The sequence below is a fragment of the Saccopteryx leptura genome, chromosome 9 (assembly GCF_036850995.1).
Source record: "Saccopteryx leptura isolate mSacLep1 chromosome 9, mSacLep1_pri_phased_curated, whole genome shotgun sequence".
NCBI classification, from domain to species: Eukaryota; Metazoa; Chordata; class Mammalia; order Chiroptera; family Emballonuridae; genus Saccopteryx; species Saccopteryx leptura.
In genome coordinates, this window is record NC_089511.1 from 3,786,062 (window position 1) to 3,812,846 (window position 26,785).

General features: G+C 59.2%; 1 protein-coding gene across 1 annotated transcript; it reads right to left on the minus strand.

The window, feature by feature from the left end:
• Positions 1-18: 18 nt before the first annotated feature.
• On the minus strand, positions 19-26,785 carry LOC136381427 (ATP-binding cassette sub-family C member 12-like). The gene is made up of 16 exons (XM_066350170.1): positions 26,712-26,785; positions 24,603-24,737; positions 24,421-24,490; positions 24,232-24,291; positions 21,068-21,157; positions 20,070-20,173; positions 18,197-18,394; positions 17,350-17,576; positions 16,578-16,715; positions 12,934-13,120; positions 8,965-9,054; positions 6,678-6,867; positions 6,075-6,220; positions 1,898-2,011; positions 209-373; positions 19-111 (listed from the first exon to the last, which is right to left on the minus strand). The coding sequence occupies exons 2-16, from the start codon at positions 24,660-24,662 to the stop codon at positions 19-21; spliced, it is 1,932 nt and encodes a 643-aa protein (XP_066206267.1). The 5' UTR covers positions 24,663-24,737; positions 26,712-26,785.

Consider the following 26,785-nt stretch of genomic DNA (forward strand, 5'->3'; position numbering starts at 1 on the left):
TGGCCCACACTGGGGCCTTTACAATAGGGCCTTGTTTTCCGCGGCTAGTAGCATTGCAAAGGCGGACTCAGGCTTCTCGGCAAGGACTTCAGGCTTGTCGAACTCCACCACCTGGAAGTCAGAGAAGAGGAGCTGAAAGTGCCAGGAAGTGCCACCCGCCAGAGAGCCGGACCCACTGACGCCAGGAGACACCAGTGACTTCCTGTACCTTCCCGTTTTCCATGACCAGGACGAGGTCACAGTTGAGGACTGTGTTGAGGCGGTGGGCAATAGTCAGCACCGTGCAGCCCTTGAAGGCATCCTTGATGGTGCTCTGGACAAGGCTGTCGGTCTTGGAGTCCATGGAGGCAGTGGCTTCATCGAGCAGAATGATCTGTTGAGCAGGAACCATTATAAAAAGTCACGCTAAGCCAAAGCTGTACCGAGAGGAAAATCTATAGTCTTAGCTCTACTCATATTTTTCAAGGAGAAGGGCTGAAAAGTAATGGGCTAGGTATCACCTATCTCAAAAGTTAGAAAAAACAAGGGCAAAATAGAAGTCCCATCACACCACCTTTATTTTCTTCAGAGGGACTGGCTGGGGAACGAGGTTGTATAGTCTCTGCAACGGTTTATTCTAATCTTGCAAACCGATAGGAAGAAGCACCCAGGTTTATCTGCCATGCTAACACAAGTCCGTATGTGGTCCTAATATCAACACTTACATTCGCTTTCCGTTGTTAGCTGTAACAAGTCCACACACAGTCAGGGCTTACAACAATAGGAACTTGTTATCTTGCCGTTCTGAAAGTCGGAAGTCCCAAAGTCAAGGGACTGTCCGGCTGCGTTCCTTTTGCAGGCTCTCGGGAAGGAACCGGCCCCTTGCCTTGTCCAGCTCCTAGACTCCGCCTGAACTCCTTGGCCTGTGGCCCCCTCCTGGCACCGCTCTAACCGCTATTCTGTGGTCAGATCTCTTCCTCCTGGCTCTCCGGCCTCCCTCTTGTAAAGACCTGCCGCCCCCGCCCCCCCCCCCCGGGGAGTCCAGGCTCATCTCCTCATCGTGAAACCCTTGGCTTAATTGCATCTTCGAAGTCCCCTTTCCCAGGTAAGGCAGCAGCACAGTCACAGGTTCCAGAGGTAGCAGGGCATAGACGCCTTGAGGGACACGGGGTGGGGGTGGGGTCATTATTCTGCCCTCCACTATACCAGTCTACCGGTCAGTGGGCTTGAGCGCAGGGCTCTCTCTGCTTGACCTTGGCCAGATGACTTAACTTCCCCCAGAGCTCCATTCCTGTCTTGTTGGTAAAAACGAATTGTACCTTCTTGAGAGCATGGAATGCAGAAATGACACAAAACTGCTTGGCAGTCAGCACGGAGGACAGGCAGGCCCCGCTCTCCTGCCATTAGCACATCTAGAGAACACACACAATGGCTCACATTTCCGTCAGGGGGTTCAGAGAATGAGCTTTCTAAAGCACCAGCAATCTCTTCCTCGGAACCAGTGAGCCAAGGATGTTTAAGTCGCTAAGAAAAACGAGCGTGCATTTCACTGTCCTTATATCCTCACGCTCGGAGGTGCCCTGGGTCCTATTTATCAGGCCTTGGAGTCGTCCGGGGACAGAGAGGGAAGAAGCTGAGAGGGAGATTTCTCAAACTCAGACCACTTAGGAGGACAGAGAGAATACCTACGCAACACCCCGGGGAGACCCTGGAGAGGCAGGTGCTGTTGCTGAAAATGGCTGTTATTATTCAATTGTTAGCTCCCACAACTTTGTCTTAAGGAAAAAAGCGATGGATTTCTAAATGGCCCCATTGGTCTCTCTGTGCTGAAGGACAGAGACGTGCTCTCCCCTGTGGACGGAGTGCGCGGGGGGATATCTGGACGTGGACCCATCCGTTTTCCGTGCTGCGTCCTTACTTTTGAGTTACGGAGAAGCGCCCGAGCCATACAAAGCAGCTGCCGTTCCCCGACTGAGAAGTTTTCCCCGTTCTCGGTGACTTCCGCCTGTAATTTTTCCGGCAGTTTCATTATCTGTGAAACAGAGAACACCAGGCTCACGCTGATGGTCTGTAAAACGGCCCTGCGTCGTCTGTATGGTCCTGCCCCTCCCCAGGCCTTCATCGCTGGCTTTATTTCACCGCGGGGAGGGAAGGACACAAGGGCCATCATTTCAGTATGGCAAACGGGCACCAGGGGAAGGCCGGGGAGGAGGTGGACTTGAATCATTTAAATCACAGGCTGATCTCGCCCCGTCGACAGCTCGCCCAGAGGAATGCCCGTGGTGCACAGATGGTCCCCAGGGGCACAAACAAGTGTGAATGGCTTCCAGGGTCCGTATTTCAGTGGGCAGAATAGAGATGGGATAGGACAGTTGTCTGGTCATCAAGGAAAGTAAGACAGGGTCTGATTTATCCCGCACGACAGGGCAGAGTGGCATGTGGACGTGGATGCTCACCGTGGTGCCACGTCCTAGGGGCAGAACCCCCCCGCCCCGTGGGCTGCACAGGTGACCGCTCCCCGTGGAGCCCAGCACAGCCCGTACAGGACAGGCCAGCTCGCAGAGGCCAGTTCTGCTCAGCCCAGCGCGCTGACCCCTCTGGAGCGGGCCACGCCCCCCACCTTCCCGGGCTTATTGTTCCCGAAGGCCCAGCAGTAGCCCCTCCCTCGGCTCTAAGGGGGCGGGGCGTGGGTTCGAGTGTCAGTCTGCTGTTCAGTAACCTGCACCTGTCACTTCTCTGAGGCTTCGTTTACGCATCTCTGAAAAAGGAGGGGTACCAGCCTCGGAGGGCTGTCGTCAGGGCCGAGCACAGTGACCCCCACGAGGGTCTCGGCTGGCTCATCGCCGACCCCTCATCTTCCCTATTGTTGCTTTTAATCGTAACAAGTGAACAAGGCTTGTGTTCTGACATACGTGGGGCCAAGTGATAACCTGGCCCAGTGCTGGCCCAGTGCTCCTCGGGTTTAAACCGGGGCCAGAGGTCGGGGCGTGGGTGCCAGAGAGAGCCCTGGACAGCGAGGCCTACCGTGTCTCTCATGTACGTCCTCTGCAGCACCTGCCAGAGCGCCTCGTCCGCGTGGCTGTCAAAGGGGTCCAGGTTGTGCCTGCGGCGGAGGGGGGGCGGGGGAGAGGGAGCTGGGTCTCTGCTGGAGGGGGCGGGGGGGGGAGAGGGAGCTGGGTCTCTGCTGGAGGGGGCGGGGGGGAGAGGGAGCTGGGTCTCTGCTGGAGGGGGTGGGGGGGGAGAGGGAGCTGGGTCTCTGCTGGAGGGGGCGGGGGGGGAGAGGGAGCTGGGTCTCTGCTGGAGGGGGGGCAGGGGGAGAGGGAGCTGGGTCTCTGCTGGAGGGGGCGGGGGGGAGGGAGCTGGGTCTCTGCTGGAGGGTGTGGGGGGGGAGAGGGAGCTGGGTCTCTGCTGGAGGGGGTGGGGGGGGAGAGGGAGCTGGGTCTCTGCTGGAGGGTGTGGGGGGGGGAGAGGGAGCTGGGTCTCTGCTGGAGGGGGTGGGGGGGGAGAGGGAGCTGGGTCTCTGCTGGAGGGGGTGGGGGGAGAGGGAGCTGGGTCTCTGCTGGAGGGGGTGGGGGGGAGGGAGCTGGGTCTCTGCTGGAGGGTGTGGGGGGGTAGAGGGAGCTGGGTCTCTGCTGGAGGGGGGGGGAGAGGGAGCTGGGTCTCTGCTGGAGGGGGGGGAGAGGGAGCTGGGTCTCTGCTGCAGGGGGCGGGGGGGGAGAGGGAGCTGGGTCTCTGCTGGAGGGGGGGGAGAGGGAGCTGGGTCTCTGCTGGAGGGTGCGGGGGGGGAGAGGGAGCTGGGTCTCTGCTGGAGGGGGCCGGGGGGGGAGAGGGAGCTGGGTCTCTGCAGGAGGGGGCCGGGGGGGGGAGAGGGAGCTGGGTCTCTGCTGCAGGGGGTGGGGGGAGGGAGCTGGGTCTCTGCTGGAGGGGGCAGGGGGGAGAGGAGCTGGGTCTCTGCTGGAGGGGGCGGGGGGAGAGGGAGCTGGGTCTCTGCTGGAGGGTGCGGGGGGGGGGGGAGAGGGAGCTGGGTCTCTGCTGGAGGGGGGGGAGAGGGAGCTGGGTCTCTGCTGGAGGGTGCGGGGGGAGAGGGAGCTGGGTCTCTGCTGGAGGGGGGGGAGAGGGAGCTGGGTCTCTGCTGGAGGGGGCAGGGGGGGAGACGGAGCTGGGTCTCTGCTGGAGGTGGGGGGAGAGGGAGCTGGGTCTCTGCTGGAGGGGGCGGGGGGAGAGGGAGCTGGGTCTCTGCTGGAGGGGGGGCAGGGGGGGAGAGGGAGCTGGGTCTCTGCTGGAGGGGGCGGGGGGGAGAGGGAGCTGGGTCTCTGCTGGAGGGGGCAGGGGGGGAGAGGGAGCTGGGTCTCTGCTGGAGGTGGGGGGAGAGGGAGCTGGGTCTCTGCTGGAGGTGGGGGGAGAGGGAGCTGGGTCTCTGCTGGAGGTGGGGGGAGAGGGAGCTGGGTCTCTGCTGGAGGGGGCGGGGGGAGAGGGAGCTGGGTCTCTGCTGGAGGGGGCGGGGGGAGAGGGAGCTGGGTCTCTGCTGGAGGGGGTGGGGGGGAGAGGGAGCTGGGTCTCTGCTGGAGGTGGGGGGAGAGGGAGCTGGGTCTCTGCTGGAGGGGGCGGGGGGAGAGGGAGCTGGGTCTCTGCTGGAGGGGGGGCAGGGGGGGAGAGGGAGCTGGGTCTCTGCTGGAGGGGGCGGGGGGGAGAGGGAGCTGGGTCTCTGCTGGAGGGGGCAGGGGGGGAGAGGGAGCTGGGTCTCTGCTGGAGGGGGCGGGGGGGAGAGGGAGCTGGGTCTCTGCTGGAGGTGGGGGGAGAGGGAGCTGGGTCTCTGCTGGAGGTGGGGGGAGAGGGAGCTGGGTCTCTGCTGGAGGGGGCGGGGGGAGAGGGAGCTGGGTCTCTGCTGGAGGGGGCGGGGGGAGAGGGAGCTGGGTCTCTGCTGGAGGGGGCAGGGGGAGAGGGAGCTGGGTCTCTGCTGGAGGGGGGGCGGAGGGGAGAGGGAGCTGGGTCTCTGCTGGAGGGGGGGAGGGAGCTGGGTCTCTGCTGGAGGGGGGGCAGGGGAGGAGAGGGAGCTAGGTCTCTGCTGGAGGGGGGGGGGGAGGGAGCTGGGTCTCTGCTGGGGGGGCAGGGGGAGAGGGAGCAGTTTCCCTGCGGCGTGTGGGGGGCGTAGGAGGTGGTCATGACCCAGCGGCTCCAGGCAGGGCTTGCTTAATTAGCCCAGGACGACAGCCCATAAAACACCAACCTCAGGCCAAGAGACTAAGGACCCCCAGCTCTGACGGAGCATAGACCGCCAGGCGGGACACGGGACAGCCTGCTCAGACACGGCGCCGAGCTCGGCACTCAGGAGGACAATCTGGTCCTCTCAGCGGCCGTGGGCAGTCCGGCGGGTTCGACCTTCTGCATATTCTTGGCAGAGAGGGGACAGCACGATGGCCATCGCAGTCAGCGAACCCCAGAAGCACGAGCTCCGTCTGGGGCTCCCAGAGCACCCCAGAGTGAGCAGCTCTCTTACGGGGCGTGAGCCAGACGTAGACTGCCCCTTTCATACGACACTGACCACGGCCCCTGCTGCTCCGTGGGAGAGGTGTGCCTCCCACGAGAGTGTCAGCCGCTGCACGGGACCAAGTGAGAGACCAGCTTTCTCCCTGAGCCCAGACATCGGTCTTCAACCCTGTAGGAGCTGCAGCCGCACTGTTCTTGGACCTGAACTTCTGTTCTAACACACTTTCTGACGATGGTTGGATAACCACTTACTTCACTGCACAAACCGGGCACTTCTGAGAGTGGCTGTTGCTTAACGTGATCAGATGCCAAGACACAGGCATGAGCCAGGGCCACGCGGGAGTTTGCTCACCTGCGCATAAGCACCTCTCTTACTAGCGATGGGGTGTACTGCATGCCATGCAATGAGGCCGGGGGCCCTGGTTCTCGAACCCTCCCACGGCCTCCCTGAGCAACAGGCGCCAGCCCCTGGGCATGCTGCTTCCCTCGGCAGAGCAGCCCCCGCCAGCCTCGCCGTGGGCACTTCCCAGGGTTCCTGGTCGGTCTGGGGTCACTACCCAAGATTAGGAATGCAGAGCGATCGGAAACAGCTACCTTACTGTACCTACGAACAGGACAGGGTCCTGGGGGATCACAGTCAGCTTGGTTCGGAGGTCCTCCAGAGCCACCGTGCAGATGTCCACCTCGTCGATGAGGATGGTGCCGCCGGCTGGCTCCACCAGGCGGAACAGGGCCATTCCCAGCGAGGACTTGCCTGGGGACGGTAAAAGCAAGAACGGCAAGTCCCACGTCAGTTCATACTCCTGCCACATCCACGTATGGAGTCAATGCCGTGACAGCAGCTCTGTGAGGGTGACGACCCCGTATAGACAGGAAGTCCTCCCTCTGTGGGAGTGGTCAGTGACCCTGACACGCCAGTCCACCCCCAGCGACCCGCCCCTCCCTGCAGTGGCTGTTCCCACACGGCTCATCCTCTGGGTCCCATTTCACCAGAATGGTCGTCATGTAATTAATTCAGTAACAGGTGCGTTTGCTTCCCGCTCCGCACACACAGTCCACCTGGAACCCCCGTTTACAGCGAAGGGATTTGAGGGGCCTCGCAGGCGGCCTGCCGCACGCACACCCCGCCCTCCGTGTGGCTCCGCCCGCGGGCCCCGCGGAGATGCTTGGAAAGGGCCAGGGGAGACACGCCCGCCCGGAGCCGTCCTCACCGGATCCCGTTCTTCCGACAATCCCGACGGTCTGCCCGCTCCGGATGCTCAAGTTCAGCCCGTCGAGAACAAGGGGAGTGTTGTCTCTGTACCTCATCTGGTAGTCTCTGAAAGTGATCTCCCCGCGGCTGGGCCAGTCGGGGGGACAGGTCCCCACTCTGCGGGGCTCAGTGCATTCAGGAACGCAGGTCTGAGAAGCAGAGTAGCAGCGAGGGGTCAGTACTCGCTCACGCCTCCACTCATCGCGTTCATTCGCTCACACGGTTCTAGGGACCAGTGTTCACAGTGAGCTAGACCAGCGCCCGCGAAATGCACATTCCAGGGGGAGAAAGTCAGCTAATGAGGAGCAGGAACGTCAGACATGAAGACGAGAAGACAGAGGACTGTGCTGGAATGTAGAGTGTGTTCGAAGGCGGTGGAGGAAGGCCCCTAGGAGAACTGGGGTGCAGAGAAGGTGCTGCTACAAGAAGGTTTGAGTCCAGAGCCTTCCAGACAGTGGGCAGCCCGCACAAAGGCCCTGAGGCCAGAACACACGTGGGCACTGGGAGGAACAGGGAGAAACGTCCCGTGGCTGAAGGTTCGGGAATCGAGATGGGCGGACTCTAGGGACAGCTCGTAGCCGGCCTTGCGGGCCTGGGCACGTGTCAGCAGCGTGACCGCATGCCCTGGAAGCTGGTAGCACGGGCAGAGACCACGCCTTGAGGTTGTCAGAGCTCATCTAGATGCAGCTTCTGTCCCTGCGGGCGTCATCAGGGTGTCGGGAGGCAGGAAGAGGACACGGATGCAGGATGTCAAGTTCAGGAGTCTTTAGAGTTCCATGGAAAGGACACTGACGTTTCCCAAGAGCCCAAGAAATGCGAAGTCTAATTAAGGATGGAACAGCTCGGTTTCATTACAACACCAAGCCCTCCTCTGAAGTCAAGAAGTCCCTGTTAGCGACAGGAAAGCGGGTTCCCACGGGCCCTGGTAGGGTGGCCGGCCGGCCCATTCTGGTCGATCAGCAGCCACAATTAGCCAAGAAAATGACTGTACTTCTAGACAGCATTTTTCACCCATGGAAGATTTAGAATGAATAATAGAAGTATTTCAGAGAAGCAAAATTATAGCTAACAATAATGTTTTATTAGTTTAAGGCACTGGCATAGTTGGTGTTTGAAAGTTTCATACCATTAATAACATTCAGGCCTGTGATTCTTATTTAAAACGGTAATCGAATAACTTATTTAAACATAATTTTAAGTTAAAAGCTTATTGTTTACATATAGCATTGGGATTGTTAGGCCAACTAGAGCCCACTATGTTTACATGGCGGGTTACACACATCTGTGTTTATTAGATTTATACAACCTCAGGAGCATTTGTTTATTAAATCAGATAATCAGGGTACTTAGAAAGGAAATGTAATTGATTGAATTTTAAAAGGCAGTTTGCAACGGTTTAGAGTGTTTAATGAAGTTTGTAAAGGGGCCAGATGCTATTCAAGGGCCTTGAAAAGCGATTGCTTGACTTAGCTAGACTTATTGTATTTTCAAAGAAGAGCTGGATTTGTAAATTGAACATAATAGCTTTTAAAGAAGAGTTAGACTAGTTTTGTTTTTTTAATTTACTTTTCACTGAATCGAATATTAATTTTCAGAAACTAAAGTAAGCCACCGAATTCTCTTTTCTGTGTATAGAAACAGCCTTGGCGAAGCTGTTTAGAAAACAAAGCAAATATCTCTCCCAACATCAAGGACTTCAAGTTGTTTTGTAAATATGGGTTTTAATAAGAGGGTTTGTGGTCTGAGTTCAGTGTCTAAGAAGATCCCTTTCACGTGTGAAAGGATCAGATGTTTGCATGAATTCTGCCAGAGTTACGTAACTTGTTTGCACTCATTTCCTTTCTTTCTTTCTTTCTTTCTTTCTTTCTTTTTTCATTAAGTGAGAGGTGGGGAGGTAGACACACAGGCTCCCACATGTGCCCCAACCGGGATCCATGTGCCCCTACCAGGCAATGCTCTGCCCATCTGGAGTGGCTGCTCGTTGCTTGACAACTGAGCTATTTTAGCATCTGAGGTGGAGGCCATGGGGCCATCCTCAGCACCCAGGGCCAACCCAACTTGTTCAAACCATTTGAGCCATGGCTATAGGACAGGAAGAGAGAGAAAGAAATAGAGAGGGGGAGGGGTAGAGAAGCAGCTGCTTCTCCTATGTGCCCTGACCGGGAATTGAACCCGGGACTTCCACACACCGGGGCCGACACTCTACCGCTGAGCCAGCCGCCCAGGGCTCTCCACTAATTTCTTACCGAAATATATTCCCTGAGCAGCTCCACGGAGGTGAACTTGGCCTGGGTCTCTGTCCCCGTGCGCACACACACTTGGAGCAGCCCGCTCAGCTGTGGCAGAAGAACAAGCAGTCACGGCTGGGGCCACCCGGTGAAGTCCCCGGCCGCCCACGGCGCACAAACAGCAGGCCCCGTCCCCAGCCAGGTGCTCGGAGGTGAATCTCCTCCTGCTGGGTGCGTTTGCCTTTGAACACTCCCTTTGTATTTGGAAACAAAGGGTGGTGACATTGTCCCTGGCACCACAGAGGGTGAGGATCAGCCCTCCACAGTGCCGCCTGAGCACACCTCCTGGTTTGAGTGGCGGGGCTGCGAGCAGGGGTTCTCCTGGGGCTCAGACAGCTGGGCAGGGGCCCCTGGGGAAGGGGCGGTCCTGAGCTCCTCGGCCCTCCCCGCATTTCCCCACCCGTAGTCAAGAGGCATCACGGATGTTCAGAGGTGGCAGAAAGCCACCAAGCCCATCTGCCTGCTTCCAACATGAGAAAACCCGGGCCCAGACGGGAAGATGTGGTCCATGAGGCTCAGCCACCTTCGGCCAGGGTCCCCGGAAGCCGCCCGAGAGCCAGGTGCAGGCAGTTGTATTAGGGCAGGGTGAATGTTGTCCCCGCAACAGGTATGTCCACATGACCTGTGAGTGTGACCTCACTTGGAAAAAGGGTCTTTGAGTATGTAATTAAGGCTCCTGAGATCATCCTAGATTACCCGGGTGGGTCCTAAATCCAGTGACGAGTGTCCTTTAAAGAGAGCGGAGGAGAGACAGGGAGGAAGAGGCAGGGCAGAGGAGATGGAAGCGTGAAGGTGGAGGCAGAGGCTGGAGTGATGCGGCTACAAGCCCAGGACACCGAGGGTTGCCAGCACCCCCGGGGGGACAGAAAGGAACAAACTGCCCTGGAGCCTTCAGAGGGAGGAGGACCCCTTCCTTCTTCCTTCGGAACTTCTGGCCTCAGACTGAGAGAGAGTGGATGTCTCGGCTTGAAAGCTAACAGCTTATGGTACTTTGTCGTAGTAGCCCCAGGAAGCCGGTCCGGGAGGCAGACCCAGAAAGTACCAGCAGGGGCTGGGAAACAGGCACGGAGGGGAAGGTGAGACGGGAGAGGTTCATCTGAGGGGAGCCGAGGCTCCATCCCGCTGGGGGTTCTGGGGTTCTGCGGGTTCTGGGGGTCGGCTCGGGGCTCCCCCGCGATGTCCCTGGGAAGCTGGGCTGCACCTTCCCTAACTCCCATCCATTCAGGGGACCCCCTGACCCGAAGCCTGCCTTGGGCTTGGACGGGGCACCTTCCTGCAGCACTTAGAGACCCACCGGTCTGTCCTGGGGGGCTGGGGCACCGTCGACACCCGCCTCAGTCACAGAGCAGGCTAGTGGGCTGGAGGTGGGACCCGACGGGTCTTCCCTCACTAGGTGAGCAGCCTGGGCCAGGCCGGGCCCTGTCGGGAGCTGACTTACGGGGGGTGAACATGACAGTCAGAACCCCTGCACTCACGGGGCGCACGTTCTCATGGGCTGCAGGATGAGACACGGGCAAGTTCAAGGGACGATAAGAATGTCAGTACGACATTGGCTCCCCGAGGCACTGGGCCGCTGGGGGTCAGAGTTGGCCCCAGCATTTTTTCTCCTCCACAAGGACGTCACGTGCACTGTCTGCTCTGTGGGACTTCACTCCCACGTCTCATCCATCCAGGGAGCCTCCTCTGTTCTCAAGGGATGCGCTGTCATTCGGAGTCTGTGTCCCCCAAAGGGGGCTAATGTGCCATGAGCACCCCCAGATCTCGGCGTGTGCCGACCCTCCTAAGGAACATTTGCGGACAGCCTCTGGGGAAGCCGATGGTACCTGCCCCGAATCCTGACCTCAGCAGAGGGAAGCGGCTTCACTGGAGAAAGTAAGAAAACCTATTCCACATTATCTGTTCCATATTTCGCTCGACAGCAACAAAAGACAACGGCCGTCAGCAAGGAAAATCCGTCTTTTTCAGTTAGGGTAGAGTCCTGTTTGTTCCTCCTTCCCAAAACACCATTAAAATGAAGTTGGAGAGTTTTTCAAAGAGGAAGAGACCTCATGCGGCCAGGTGGTTGGGAGGAGGCATCTTTGCACGAGAGAGTTACAATTTCTGGAAGTTGGAAAGAGGATGCAAGCATTTTGATGGGATGGAGGCAGGATGTTCTGCTGGGGCCGGACCTGCAGGACCTGTGCTCCAGCGGGACCCTCAGAGGCTCCAGGTGTGAGAAGGGCCCACAGGCTAATTAACAGCCTCTGTAAACGGCTTCTCCTCTTGGAGCTCTCTCCTCCCTTCCCTGCTTGTTTCTCCGGGCCAGAGGCAGCTGGACACTTTATCCCTTGGCCAGTGCGCGTGCACACACACACACACACGTGCACACACATACACACACTCACACATACACACACTCACACTTCTGGGAGTAAGTGGGGCTTCCAGAGCAGTGCCCTAGATAAAACCCCTTTAAATCTATGCTCAGGTGCCTTGTGGCCAGCTCCCCGGTGCTCTCCTGAGGGAAGCCCACCTGTGGAAAATCCTTGCCCACCCACCCACAGTTAGAACGCTTCCCGTCAGGACAGCCCCTGCAAGGCGTGTGTATGCAAAAGCAGAGGAAACCCTGAGCACCCCACCCGGCCCCTCCTCCTCAGATACAAATGGGTCAAGAAATGTACAAACAACACCAATGGCACAGAAGAGCAGGAGCCAGGTGGCCCAAAGGAGAGCCTACCCTGGAAGAAGACGTATCAGTCAAAGAAGAGAGGACAGTTTAAGGAAGGGAGGGAATCTCTAATTCATATACTCACAGATTTAAATTCCATTTATGGAAAGATAAGTATATAAACGTATGATTGCCAAACTTAAAACTCCAAAGAATGGCAGAACAACAAACCTCAGGAGAATTCCCAGATAAAGATGAAAAGACAAGAATGGGGAGACTCGCAGGTAAAAGAAAGGAAACAGGAAAATGTCGGTGCGAGAAACTCAGTAGTCACCCAGTGTCAGTCCCGGAGGAAGCAGAAATTGTGAAGAGGAGAGAAATGAGAAAAGGAGACCTTCTCCCAGAGATTTCGTGCCACACAGCCCAACCCCGAGCAGGATGAGTGAAGGCACACCCGCTGGGACAGACCCGTTCTGGAACTCAGAGCAGCCACAAGGGCGGCGTGGGGACAGCGTCCAGAGAGACACAGGAGGCCGCGGTCCAGGAGGGAGGGTCCGACTGAGACGGGCTCAGACCCAGATGGCCTGGGTTCAGATCCTGGCTCTCACACAACAGGTGTGTGACTCTCAGTCTCCTCATCTGTAACACAGGGATGGTGGCAGTACCCTATCTCGTGGCTAGGGTGGTGGTAAGTGACCTAATTTATGTTAAAGGGTTTAGAACAGTGTCCGAGACATTCAGTAAATGGCATGTGATTGACGGTTGTTATTTTTCAGAAGGAAAAGGCCGAAGTGACAAGAGAGAGAATCAGTGGTTACTTGTCTCGGGCGTCGTGGCTGCCCCTCCGGCATTCTTTCCCTGTCCCCACGTGGGCAGCTGTGCGGCTGGGGCTAGGATGGGGGTGTGACGCCGCCTCTTGGCCCAAACCAGTGACCCCCATCCCACCACGCCGCTGATTAGTTCTGGGATGCCTAAACCCAGAAAGAGTGAAGCCCGGGGCATTTGTTCAGTGGGCAGGGCAGGAAATGCTTGCCTCCTGCTGTCTTCCTTCCAAAACCCTCAGAAGCTGCTAGTCACCACAGCCATGAAGAAAGTCACCAAGGCAGGAGGACAGAGCCAGGGCCATGACCCACCCATGCCTGAAGCCCACACAACCATCAGACCTTTTAAAGGTGGGACCCACTAAGCTCTCTTCGTTGTGTAAACCCACAGGGGCTGAGTTTTCTGTTACGTCCCTCCTCCCTCGTGGGCTCCGCACCCAGCCTCACAGCGGCTGTTACCTGGATGATGTAGGACAGTGACAAGCCTTTGGACGAAGCGCTGATCGAGGAGAAACTCATGGTCACCAGCAAGGCCACCAATAAGGTGACGACGTTCATGAGGACATCCGTTCTTAGAGCAAACCACCTTAGCGCACAGTTGAAGTACAGGAGGTGGCTGGAGTTTTCGTCATTTAGCATCTTAAACCTGAAGTTAAGGAACGGGACAGAACAGGAGATGAGGCTGTGTGTCGCAGGTCAGCGTCACGGCCCCTGGAGAAGTAAGGCAAGGGGGCCTCTTAAGGGCGCGTGCACTGTCACAAAAACAAACGTATATCCGGGCTCTTTAAAGTCTGCTGTCATGGGCTTTTTTTTTTCTATTTCTTTTCCCCAAAGTTAGGAGCGGGGAAGCAGAGAGACAGACTCCTGCATGCACTGGACCAGGGTCCACCTGGCATGCCCACCAGGGGGCGATGCTCTGTTCATCTGGGGCGTTGCTCTGTTTCATCCAGAGCCATTCTAGCACCTGAGGCAGAGGCCACAGAGCCATCCTCAGCGCCCGGGCCAACTTTGCTCCAATGGAGCCTTGGCTGCGGAAGGGGAAGAGAGAGACAGAGAGGAAGGAGAGGGGGAAGGGTGGAGAAGCAGATGGGCATTTCTCCTGTGTGCCCTGGCCGGGGATCGAACCCAGGGCTTTCACATGCCAGGCCAACACTCTACCGCTGAGCCAGCTGGCCAGGGCCTGTCATGGGCATTTTTGATCTGCACGTGTTTTGAGACGCCGCGTGTGGCAGTAGAGTAGGCGCTGAGGGGTCTCGCTGTCTTTCCCAGGACAGGCAGTGGGAACCCCAGCTGAGAATGGAAGGGGTCGAGTACCTCCCGCGCACCCCCCCAAAGATCCCCATCTTAGAGTCGGCCACCCGCAAAGGCCGTGTGGAAGTGACAGTTGGCCTCTGGATCTACAGAAAGGGCGGCTGGGTTGTGGAGGCAGTGGCCTTTAGGGACGGTCAGTGTTGCTGATGGGGGGGGTGCTTCATTGGTTCCTCTCCCCAAATCAGGGAAGGGGGAGTCCAGGTGGTCGCTGATGGAGCGGGGACTCTCTTCAAGAAGAGGAAGCTGGCGTGGACCTCCGCCGTGCACCCACTGGGTGGAGGAGGAGGGAGCACAGGGCAGAGCGACAGACACGACAGACGCCACTGGGGGCTGTCCCCCAGATACACGGGGGGGGGGGACCCCGCCCATTCCTGTGGTGCAGACGGGGCGCGGCGTCTGGGCTGCGGTCCTGAGACAACATCACTCCCCGTGAGGCAGAGGCCTCTCCACAGAGGATCTGAGGGTGAGGTTGCCAGGCAAGGCTCATTGGAAGCCCCGGGCAGACCCTGCCCGTGGGCAGTGCCTCAGCAGAGCCGCCAGAGATCTGGTGCTGCCGGGACCTCCGCCACGTCTTCACGGATGGCTGGGTCAGCAGGAACGAGCCGCAGAGAGGAGAGATGCCCTGGACACAGCGGTCACCCGAGCATGTGTCCTCCCTGCCTCCGTTCCCCTGCATGGGCCTCAGAAGAGCAGGCCCAGAGATTGGGCACATCCTCGCAGCCCAGCAGGACCACACCAAGCCTCTGGGGAACGGGGAGGGGTGGGTCTTCAATACATTCAGGACTGAAATTTTAACTGGACTGGGCTAACCCATAACCAAAAGAGACACTCGGATCCCACTGTCACTAAAGTTTCCCCTGACCTACTTGCAAAAACTGGTAGAAATCACTGGGGGCGAGGGGGAATGAAGACTTCAACGTTCAAACCCCTTGAGAGCTGGTGAGATCCCCCACTGGCACCACCTTAAACGTCCTCAGGCCTGGTGCTCCATCCTGTTCTGAAAGTCCTCGGAGGACTCTGTTTGGAGGCACCTCTGGCTGGCCAGGCTGGGTCCTGCTGCAGCCTCCCCCCGCCAGTTTCCTCTGTACCTTATTGTCCCCAGAGCTTAGTTAAAATATTCTTGCAAACACCTTGGTGATTCTCTCTTCTAGCTATAAAGCCTTCATCCTCAACTGACAGCTTAAGTGACTTAGAAGTCATCCGGGGTCTTATCTGGGAGGTGAGTTGGATTGCAGGGAAATAAAATCACTGGCTGGGATCAAATTGGAATTGGACCTCAAGCCTCTTGTTAATGCTATAGCATTTGTGTCTGGTGGCAAAAGCAATGTGTGTCAGGAGTCCCCGGCCCTCTGGAGGACCCATGACAGGCAAGGACGTATTGAAAGAGGGAAGACCCGCCAATCACGCAGGCTCAGCGTGAGGGGACAGAGCTTGAATCCGCTTTGTCAGAAGTAGAGGGATGGCTCTATGGACGGACACGGGTGGCCCAGTGTGTGATGCAGGACGGTGGACATGGGACATTCAGGTCAAACTAGTGACAGGGCTAGTTTATGGCTGAACCAAAGGCAAGGGTGCCAAGTCCACAGTGAGGTCCTGGGTGGCGAACGGCAGAAAGAAAAAAGTAGCTGCAAACTCGGAAGTGTGTGTGTTAGGTTTTTAAGGAAGGAGAAGATAGAAAACAAAATCTCTGTTGCTCTAGTATCTTGTGAAGAGCAGAGAAGGCCCTGAATGCATGTCGGATGAAGAAATAAATAAGTAAAAAACCAAAACAAAATTTTAAAAAATGTGGCAGAGTGCTATAGATTGACCAAACTCCATTTCTTTTCCTCCTGTGGATACCGTTGGACTACATTTCCCAGCCTCCTTTGCAGTTAGGCGAGCCCATGTGACCAGTCTGGCCAATGAATATGCAGAAGGGATGAGCGTCATCATTGGGGTGGAACCAATAAAAATTTCATATGGGTCCTCCCCCCAAATCTCTCCCCTTCCAGTTAGACACAGAGGACCCTGGAGAAGTTCCCAGAACCCTTCAGATGGAAAGGTCCCAATGAAAAGAGGTTGTGCACCTAAGTGTGGAGCAGTCCCTGCACCTGCTGCATGGACTCCTGCTCAGCTGTGACTCGGGGAGGAGTCAACATGTTTGTGCCAGGTCCTTCCCACCTTGCTTGGACTTGCTTCTCACCGTGTGCTCCTGTGACCGATACCCAGTGCTTCGTGTGATGAGGTTGTGTTTAGAAGTTTGGAGCTGGAAGACACCAGAGAAATTTTCTAAAGATGGACACTGGTCTGTCCGCTAAGCACAATGGATGTGGCCTTTAGAAGTTATCTTGACTAGCAACATGTAAATGATAACATGGAAGATGGTATTTAAAACTAGAGCAAGATGAAAACGATGATAAGTATTTCAGAAAGAGAAAGAAAAGACTGGAAGGAGACATATGAAAATAGTAATAGTAATAGGATTTGGGTTGGGGGGCTATGATTGGCTGGGTTTTTTTTTTATTTCCTCCTGTTTTCTGTTGTCTCCCGTTTACCTAAATTGAATGCATTTTACCTTTGGCGTGACAACATAGAACATGTCGGGTCACATGCTCAGGGTGTCAGTGAAGGAGTTCTCGCCTTGGGCGGCGGGGCAGTCACCGGGAAGGAAGGCCGGGCGTCCAGGTCCCTCCTCGGTTCAGCTGGCCCTCCTGTCCCGCTGCCCCCTGGACCCCCCATTCCCAGAGCCAGGGGAGCCCTGACCTCCCGTTGGGGCACACGGGCAGCGGGGGCCGCAGGGGGCGGGGACTCACTTGCTGACGCAGGCCTCCTTCCTGCCGTAGGCGTGGATGACGCCCAAGCCCTGCACGGAGGAGGTGATGTGGGAGAACCAGGGCGCCCGGCTGACGTTCTCCACCTTCTTGAGCTCCCGGATTCCTCTGTGGAAGATGCTGTGGGCACAGAAAGAGGGACCGAGATGGTGGCCCAGGTGGGGTCTCCGAGGGCTCGCCTCAGCACGCGCAGACCCGACTGTGCCCTGGGACAGCGCCAGACAGGCGGCGTCTAGCTAAGGACAGGGAGGTGGCCCACCATTCTCCTCTAGGAGGGGCCTACCTGGTTGTGTGTGTGTTGGGGGGGGGGTGCTTTATAATGTGGGTCTTGGAGGCGTGAGCCATTCCTGCCTCATGTCTCAGCTCTGGGTACTTCTTGCAGTATGAGTGGCTCGTCACATGTGACGCCATTCTAGTCTCGAAGGCCAGAGTCTTTCATAGGGTGCGACCCCTAAAGATAGCCAACCACTTTCTGATGCCCAACCAGAGGACAAGGGATCCTCCCCAGCTCTGGATGCCAGTCTGGGTCTGGCGCGTCAGCCGCTGAGTGCTGTCTTCTGAAGGCTCGTTCAAGGTGGCTTTGAGCAGATGTCACGGGAGCCTCAGGAGCTGACTTTAAAGCCGAACCCTCTGCAGGGTGCGGCTCCCCTGGGGGCTGAAGCCCCGGGCGCAGGGCTCACGCCCCCCCCCCCACGTGACCCGGTGGTTGTATGGAGCCACCACACATAAAGGTTTCGCTCGCTCCTGGACCTACCGTAAGAGAATCAGGAAGCCCACGGTGAGGCCGGCCAGCACGGGCAACACGGCCGGAAACACGGCGGCCAGCACCGCGAGGATGCACAGCACCATGAAGACCTGCTGCAGGAAGTTCTCCGTGTGGAAGGGCAGCCTCACGTCCAGCTCGTCCATGTCCTTGGAGAACTGGTTCATGAGCCTGCCGCTGGGGGTCACGTCAAAGAAGCTCATGGGACTCTGTAAGACCTGGGGGCGCAGTCGGGGAGTCCGCGTGTGCAAGGCGGGCGCCCGGTGAGCGCAGGGCCCGCCCTTCCCCGGGGGCCCCACGGGAGGGCAGCCGCACTGGGCCAGGGCGGACGCTCTCCTTTCTGTGGCCCCTAAAATGCGTGCGTGTGGGACTTGGCCCCGTGTGGAGCTCTCCTCCAGATCTGGGGTACGGCCTGCGTCCCTTCGGAGGATGGAGGGATCTTGTGCACAAGGACGATGAAAATCCAAATTCCTCTTCAATCTGGGCCACACCTGGGCACCCCGGCCAGGCCCTCACAGCAGTGGCATCTTGAGGCCCTCGATGTACTCAGGGCTCTTTGGGGCGGGAGGTGCCCTCTTGGCCTGCTCACGTCTGCTGCTGTGCAGCACCCTTGGGGAAACGTCCTGAACCCTCCAGCCCAGCCTGAGGGCCCCACGACGCCCCCCAGCACACACACACACAGGTCCCTGGAGTTTGCCGCCATCGTTGATGATCAGATATTGGGAGACACTTCCCAGGCTCGGCGGTGGCCCCCTGAGCACCACGCCTGGTGCACTCCCCACGCCCACTAAGCCCTGGTGGTGGTGAGGTGGCCGCATGCTGCTCCCGGGGGCGGTACCTTGTCAAACACGCGGTCGTGCAGCGAGGATGACGCCATCAGGGTGGTCTTGGTGAAGGTGAAGCCTTTGGTGACGCTGAACACCAGCACGGACACCATGCTGCCCAGGTACACCCACTGGTAGGCGTGCTGCCCAGTGTCCGCCAGCGCCGCGCCGACCTCACACGTGCTCTTGTTGCCCTGGGGCCCACAGGTCATCTGTGTGGAAAGCAAAAAATAAAAATAAAAACAGCACCAAGAACTGGTAAACTGTCAGGAGAGTGGGAACCTTCCAGAGAGAAGGAACTGAGAAGAGGGTCGTTATTAAGAATGAGTCGGGTGTAAAACCACGTTGGTTCCCTCCAGGGCCTCTGCGCTTTGCGTGGGTCCTGCTGCTGGGCCGCCGTGGCCCCTGGCGGCACCTGACTTAGGAGGCTCGGCCCGGCCCTTGGGAAGGCGGAGGACACAAAGCAGGCAGAGACAGGGCAGCGGTCCCAGAAGCCAGCCGTGCTCCAGGACATCAGGACTGACGGCGAGCCCAAGGGTAGGATAGGAGCAGAGGGAACGTGCCTTCCAGGAGGCTGGCGGAACACCGCGGCTCAGGGACCTGCCTCCCACCTGCCCGGGAGCCACCAGGCCCCTGGGGACACGGGGCTTCTCTGTGTGACAGGACAGCCCCTGGAGGGGAGGAGGGAGCCTGGTGAACCCAGGGCTCAAGGTGATCAGAGCACTCATGTGGCTCCATCCCCCCCCCCCGAGGAGAACACATGTCTCTTCCTCCCGAGAAAGGGCTGTTTCCTTTCCCTCTGAGTCACGCGCTGAAAGCCAGGCGGCCTCTGGGGAGCAGACAGGCTCTTTTCTCTCAGGGCCATTTTCCCAGTGACAGCAAGAGCGGGAACATGAACCGCAGGGGGCAGCTGATGGATGGACGTCCACGAAGTGAAAGCGTCCGGGACCTGAGCGACCAGCAAGGGGCCTTGCTGTGCCCTCGGCTGTGCCCACGTCACCCGCCTGCTCGGCCAGCCGGCGGCCCTGCCCGGTGGGAGGCTGCCCCCCGACCCGAAGCCTCAGGCTCTCCAAGGAGGAGCTCTGTGTGAGCGAGCCCGCATCGGGGGCACGGACATCCTGGAGGCGGCTGTCTCGCTGCACAGAGCGAGCCACCCAGGGGCTGGCTTCTCCCTGGGGAACGGTCTCCGGAAGCCATGCCAAGCTCCAGGGGGGCGTGGCGCTGCCCACCCACATTTCCCCAGCGCCTCCTCCCTTTGGTTGTCATAGCAACAGAACTGTACCACAGTGTAACCCTGGTGGATGGGCAGGCACCCCACAGCATTCCTCGGGGGCTCCCGGAAAGCTTGGAAACCATTGGCCAAGAGCTGGGCCAGCTTCCAGCAAGCTGGAGGCGTGCAGATCTGTCCCTGCCCAGGAGGCCCCAGCCCCGACGGGAGCCTGGGGAGGCCACGGGGGACCCCGGGGCCTGCAGCACGCCCTGGTCCTGTGGAGGGACTCTGGGAGCAGAACCATGGAGGCTGGAACCCTCGGGCACCGGGCGGGGTCAACGGCAAGATGCCAGCGTCCCTTCAGAGGCAGGAAGACAGGGACCAGGGCGAGACTTCCCCAGCCCTTTCCGCCCCTCCTCGGGGGCGCCTCCCCACAGAGGCTGCACATGGTCCCTGCCCTGCACGTTTGGGGACCCCACAGACGTGCTGTGCTTGCCCGGCACCGTCCTTCAGAGGCTGGAGGTGGTGCACGAAACTCCAGTGCCTGCTCGTCTTGAAAACCTGAAGAGGGCTTCAGGGTCTGAATCGTGCCCGTAAGCAGCGGACCTCCACTCCGTGAGCGGGGGCCAGGGGGCAGATGAACCGCTGTGTGGCGTCGGGCGGGGTCGGGCACTCACCTGGGAGCCCTTGTCTAACCAGAGGCCCAGCCACCAGTTGCTGAAGGCGGAGCTGCCGATCATCAGAAGGAAGAGCGACAAGGTGAAGAGAGAGAGGGGGTACCCTGCAGGAGAAGGGAGGCCCGTGGGTGCCGGGGGCTCTGCGTCCTCGGGCCCAGCCCCGACCGACCGGACACTTAAAACCTACAGGAAAAGGCCCCCCGCCCCTGGGAACGGCCGAGGGGAAGTTCTGGGAGTTGCGCCCCTAAACCCAAGTTGGGGCACCTGTCCACCTGGTTGAAAAATGGATTAAAGTTGTGAACTTTCAGTAAAAAGCAGCGACCTGCACCTGAGTAGCAGTGACTCTGTTCCTGAACAACAGACAGATGGAAGCCCGACTTGCTGTGGGGGGCAGGGAGGGAAGCTGTGGGGGGGGCAGGAGGGATGCTGGGGAGGGCAGGGAGGGATGCTGTGGGGGGCAGGGAGGGAAGCTGTGGGGGGCAGGGAGGGATGCTGTGGGGGCAGGGAGGGATGCTGGGGAGCAGGGAGGGAAGCTGTGGGGGGCAGGGAGGGATGCTGTGGGGGGGCAGGGAGGGGTGCTGTGGGGGGGCAGGGAGGGATGCTGGGGGGGGCAGGAGGGATGCTGGGGGGCAGGGAGGGAAGCTGTGGGGGCGTGTCCTGCACCCCGAGCCGGCTGACTGCTCGTGGCCTCGGTGACTGAGGGGAGTCACAGGCACAGAGGCACCCTCGCGGGTCACGCTGCCACTCTGTCAGGCCCAGTGAACGGGGCCCGGCTGCTACGGGACAAAGGGCAGGGCCGTTGCGAAGGCCGGGTCGCCAGCCTTTAGGTTTTGGGGGAAACTAAAAGCACTGGACAAACAGCCCTGGCCTAGAGAGCAGTGCTCATGACAGAAATCATAAAACAGAACCCCACGGCCTGAGACAGAGTTCTTTTCTCTTTCTTTTATTTTTGTATTTTTTAATGCAAAGTAAATGAAGAAACTCGTCGTATACTGAACCTCCAGACGCCTTGATGTATGTGTGGTACGTCCTCCAGGTCACACTTCCTTCCCGGGGGAATGCCGTCTGGACGCGCTGGTGCAGAGGAGCTGCGGGGACAAGCACGGGTCCTGCAACTCCCACTGGGGGCGGGGCGCCGCGGGGGCGGGAGCAGCCGCCCCTCCCACACACCCCGTACCCCCCCCCCCAGCTCAGGGCGGTACCCTTCCTGCCCTCTGCCCTAGGACCTCTAATTCCCGACAGGCCTGCGCCCGTTTTGCTTTGTTTGGTCCTCATTCCAGCCCTGGGAGGCAGGTGGCTTTTGGTCTTTGGGGAAATATTGACTAAGCGGCTGCTAGGTGCTCAGCCCTGGGGAGACGGGGGCGGGGTAGGGGGGGTGTCTTGGTCGAGCTCTCGGACATGGCTCCTGAGGCGAGGAGGCTGTGAATGCAGGCAGGTTATGCGGGACTTGGGGGTGGGGAGCCACAAGAAGACACAGTGAAAGGCCATCCAGCCGGCCACGTCTCAGCCCCCCTGTGGGGAGGTCTCGAGCCAGGGCAGAGCACACTGCTCCGAGGGTTTCCACGTGATGGGAGAGTCCAGGATGTTTCTGTACTGGCTCCCGTCCGCTGGGGGAGGGTGGCTCCCCGGGGTGTTAATTCCCAGGGCTTCCTGCCTGACCAGCAGTCAGTCCACTGTTGTGGACCGTTAATGGCAAAAAGCCATTATAGATTCGAGGTTTGGCAGAGGGCTAAGTTCTACCCCCTCCATCTCCATATTTGGCTTTGATGCTAAGTGTTTGTACCCACTCCACTTCCTTCCCTGGGTTGCAGGAAGCAATATACATGCCCTTCCTCTGACTCTGTTTGTTTCAGATGTTTGTAAATTTCACTAATGTATCCTGTTTTTGCCTTGGGAGAATTCCTGTCTTAGCCTTTGATGTGCAACTTTGTATCAGGGTCCTTGATTTGCATAGGTCCATATAATAAAGCGAACTGGGGCTGTGAGGCACTCAGATGCTGCCAGGCAGTTTGAGGAGTCCTCCCGGTCCCATCGGTTTTGTTCTGACAAAGTGTGTTTCCTTAATTCCGCACCGTTATTTGGAGCTGCGCTGGTCCGCGGCTGCCAGAGGAGGCCCCAGGCACGCACGGGGGTGCAGAGGTGGTGGCTGGGAGTCGGGGTGCGTGCGCGCACATTGAGTTGCTCAGGGCACCCAAGCATCCCCCACGGGGACAGGGTGGAGGTGGCCTGCCCTCTCGGAGCTCACTCACGCAGAACACACCCAGGCACCCTCCTAGGTCGGCCCTGTCTGGACTCCTGAGACCCTCCACGCAGCTGTCCCGGGGAAATATCCTCTCTCCATTGTCCAAGGGGAAGGGAGGGTGACCGCCATCTTGTCACAGACCCCGCCTCCGGGGTGCGGGGATGCTGCTGCAGCCACTCCAGCCCCAGAGAACAGGCAAGTGTCCGCCCCGAAGCAGAGCCCCAGACCTTCCTGGGCTTTGTAAACAGCTGGATGCAGGTCCTCCAGTGGTGGCTATCTGCGCCCTGCCCAGGGGGAACGGCTCTCACACCTCCAAGGCCTCCGTGTTGCTGGGAGTCTCCGCGCCTTTGAACACGTTCTGCCGGACACGGCCTCCTTGTCTCTCCTTCTGGGACAGCAACATGCGGGACCACTCGGCAGGTGGGCGCAGCCTAATGACAAACACGGTCAAGTCCCAGCTGGTCGGGATGGCGGCTGGTGATCGCTCACCTTCACCGCTTCAGCTAACGCCCAGCACCTGGCCGGCAGGCAGCGTTGCCTTTAACTGGTCCCTTTCCTACAGCTGCCACATGGTCTGATTTCCTGGTCCCATTGTGTCCTCCAGGGAAGGGGCGGGCGGGTAGAGCAGCACAGGACCCCGGCCCCGGGACGGCGTGGAGGCCAGACAAGCGGCTCACTCTGGCGTGGCCACCCCCCTGGGGCAGTAACGATGTGTTGTCTTTCCAAACACGGCACCATCGCCATGCTGAGTCCTGTCCACGTGGAGATGCGTTTTGTTTTTTTTTTCACGTTTTTACGCCTCTGAAGTCATACGTGCCTCCCCTTTGGTGGTGAGCACGCTGTCGGGTTGGCAGAGATTTGCCTTCGTAAGGACAGGGATGCACAGCGTGGTGGCGATCTCACACTGGTTGGCACGTGCTCAGGTTGCTGTTTTTCAGCTACCGGTGATCGAGGAAGAGAACGCTCACTGGGACAGCACCTCTCTGTGGACGCTTTGAGGACAGAGACTGTGGGTCTTGACCCCTGTACTCTCAGTGCCCAGCATGGGGCACGGAGCAGAGCAGGGGTGCATCGGTGCTGCGTGGGGGAGGGACGGGAGGTGACAGGGGTTGAGGACCAGAGAGGCAACCTCCCCACCCTGGCCCTTCCCAGGACTGTCTCCCACCTCTCTCCTCTGCCTTCCTGGCATTCTCTCTGCCCTGCCTTCTCACCACAGTGTCCCTGGAAAACTCCTCTCTATGTATCCTTGAAGGACCAGTCCAGAGGTTGCCCCCTCTGTGAAGCCCTCCTTGATTTGCTACTCCAAGCACAACTCTCATTACAGCTTCTGTGGGGCTCCACTGGCCTGTGACCCCCGCTAGACCCTAAGGACAGGGGCATATTTTCTCTGTCCTCTCAGACTGGCTGGAGCCCAGCACCAAGCGCTTAGTCCTCGTTTGTTGAACGAATGAATAACCTGATCCCACTGCAGCCTCCTCGCGGCCGCACGGCCTTTCTCGGTGTGGGGAAGCCGTTCCGGGAGCTTCCGCCTCAGGTTAGCCTGGCCTGTCTCTGTGCTTTTAGCTTTTCAACTCATAACAACAGTGACTATTGAAGGTCGCTGGGTGTTGGGCATTCTGCTAGTTATTTTATGAACAGTTTCTTAAACAGTCTTTGCAAAAACCCATCCGATGGGTATTATTATTTCCCCATTTTTACAGATTGATAAACTAAGGTCCAGAGTGGCCAAGTTATCTTGCTCAACGTCCTAAAATTAGTACGAGGTTGAGCCAGGATTCAATCTCAGGCTGCTGCACCCCAGGGCTCACACTGCAGTGACCACAGACTCCTAGGCGCCCCAAAGGACACGTGCTGCGTGTCCGCTTCTCTGTCCCGAGCGGCGGCTGCTCTGCAGACCTTTAGGAGATGAACGGTCAGTACCTTCGATGTCCACGAGTTCTGAGCCTGCGTCAGCCTCTCCTCCTTCCTCCCTCTCGTCTCCTGGAGCCAGAACTAGAGGGAACGAGAGAGAGAGAGAGAGAGAGAGAGAGAGAGAGAGAGAGACAGCTGCGTCCCCTTGCGAGCCACAGGGAGTGAGGCGGGGGACCGGGACGCGGGTCGTAGCTGCACCTTCCTCTCTGTCCACGGGGCTCTCCTTCAGGGCTTCCACCATCGCCACGTCGTAAATGTGCTCGGGGTCCTGGGGACAAGAGGAAAGGCCTTCTGAGAGCGGGACGACAGAGCTTCCCCGGGCCGGACACCAGGAGGGAGGACACCCAGTCCCGCGCCCGGGGACCCAGGCGTGCGTTCACCTTGAACTGCAGCCCTCGGAGGTTGTGAACCAGTTTGGCGTAGCGCCCTCTCTCCTCCATTAGCTCCCGGTGGGTTCCCTTCTCGCAAATCTCGCCGTCTTCCAACAAAATGACTTCGTCACAAGACTCCAGGAACTGCAGGGAGTGAAGAGCCGTCTGCAGTGAGCTCCCACCCTCGAGGGGGCGAGATCCCCCCACCCCGGAGGCGCGTCCATTAGTGGCCAGGGGCCTCACGAGTCCATGGGGTCTTTGGCCACCACCGGGAAGCACCGTAGGGCTGCCTGAATGAGCTTCCCTGCTCAGATCTGACTGGGGGGATTTGGAGTAGGGAGTGGACACGGTCGTCACAGCCGGGGTTTGGCAGAGGGGGGGGACACGGGACGTCAGCGATGGCCTTCCTCGGTGACAACATCACCAGCCCATCACCGTCCTCACACAGCCCGGGGAGAGCGGACCACGGGGCGGACCCTGGCCACGGGGCCACACCCCTGCCTGCCACGTTCATACCAGCTTTAATCGGTGTACAAGCCACGGCTCCATTTAATGATGGCATCCCGTGAGACTTCCCCAGAGTGCTTCTGTTTCCTGAGGTTGAGTCCCCTCCCCACCTCCTCTTCACCCCGCTGCTGAGATCAGAGACTGGTGCCAAGAGGGGCTTCCTCGCCTTCGGGGATGAGACAGGGCTCTGCCCATGCGACCCACCCGTCTGAGGGTGAGGAGGGCCCTCCTGGAGGTGGGCCGGGCACTGGGGGACTTGAGACGGTTCGGCCTAAAGCAGCCTCGGGGACAGGCCAGAGTGGGGGGTCTCCCCTGGCACTTCGGGGTCTGCCCAAGGTCAGGGCAGCCTCGGATGCTCCTGACTAGAGGCCCGAGGGGAGCGGCGGCGTTTGGTCGTCACACACCCGGTGAGGGCGGAGGGGAGCGGGGTGGTGCCCAGCCTGGCGTTCAGTGTCCCGTTGGGACGCTTTCTGACCTGGGCACAGGACCGTCTCACTTTTCAAAGCCTCCTCTCGCCCCTTATTTCTCTGTCTCCTACAACCCGGCGAAGAAAGCTGGCAGCTTTGTGATCAGCCCATGCTCCGCATGGGGAAACTGAGGCAGGGGTGTGGGGTTGCCCGCCTGGGGGCACAGGTTCCTGGGGAAGCCCCTCTGGCCAGCGAGCCCGGCTCGCTGCAGTGGGACTGGGCACGGTTTGAGCAGCTCTGTTCTGCAAACTCATGACCCTGACCCTGGTGGAGTTCAGCGGCCAGGCGCCCAGTAGCGGAAGAGCAGCCGTCCAGCCCACGTGCCCGGGGGCGTCTGGGAGCATGCCTGCGGGCCCAGCGTGAAAGCAGAGAAATGTTCTGGAAAAGCCCAGGGTCCCGGTCCGGGGCTCTGAGCCCCCTTGTCTCCTACACTGGACAGCTGACTGGGATTCCAGGGCCCTCTGGTGGCTGCCTGCATCTCAACATGCAGAATGGGAGGTCAAGTGACCCTAGTGAGAGGTGGGATCTTTGAGGAAACTGAGGCCCGGGGCGGGGGGGGGGGGGAGGCAGTTCTCGCCTGAGGTCATGTTGCTGGTTACAGAGGTCCAAGGACTGGACCAGGGTGGAGTCACCGTGCCGCCCAACGAGGCCTGCTGGAAGGACAGCCATGGCCCACGTCTGTGAGGGGTCAGGGGTGCCTCTCCCCATCCCCCGATCCCCTGGACCCCTCGGGATGACAGCCTCTCCACCCACTGCCGGTGGCCTCCAGGGACTGGACCGTTGTGGTGCAGAACTGCGGGCACCGGTTTAGCCCCCTGGCTGGACATGCCCGCCCCAGTCACCTCGTGGGGGTCCAGAAGAAACCAGCCTTCCCCTCCCTGACCCCTGGCCGGCGGTACAACCAGGAGCTCTGTCCTCACCAGCCTGACGCTTCCTGACCCCTGGCCAGCGGTACAACCAGGAGCTCTGTCCTCACCAGCCTTCCCCTCCCTGACCCCTGGCCAGCGGTACAACCAGGAGCTCTGTCCTCACCAGCCTTCCCCTCCCTGACCCCTGGCCGGCGGTACAACCAGGAGTTCTGTCCTCACCAGCCTGACGCTTCCTGACCCCTGGCCAGCGGTAGAACCAGGAGCTCTGTCCTCACCAGCCTGACGCTTCCTGGAGGTGACGCAGCCGGGCCCAGGGGGCCCCACGAGCAAGACCCCGATGTGTGGGACT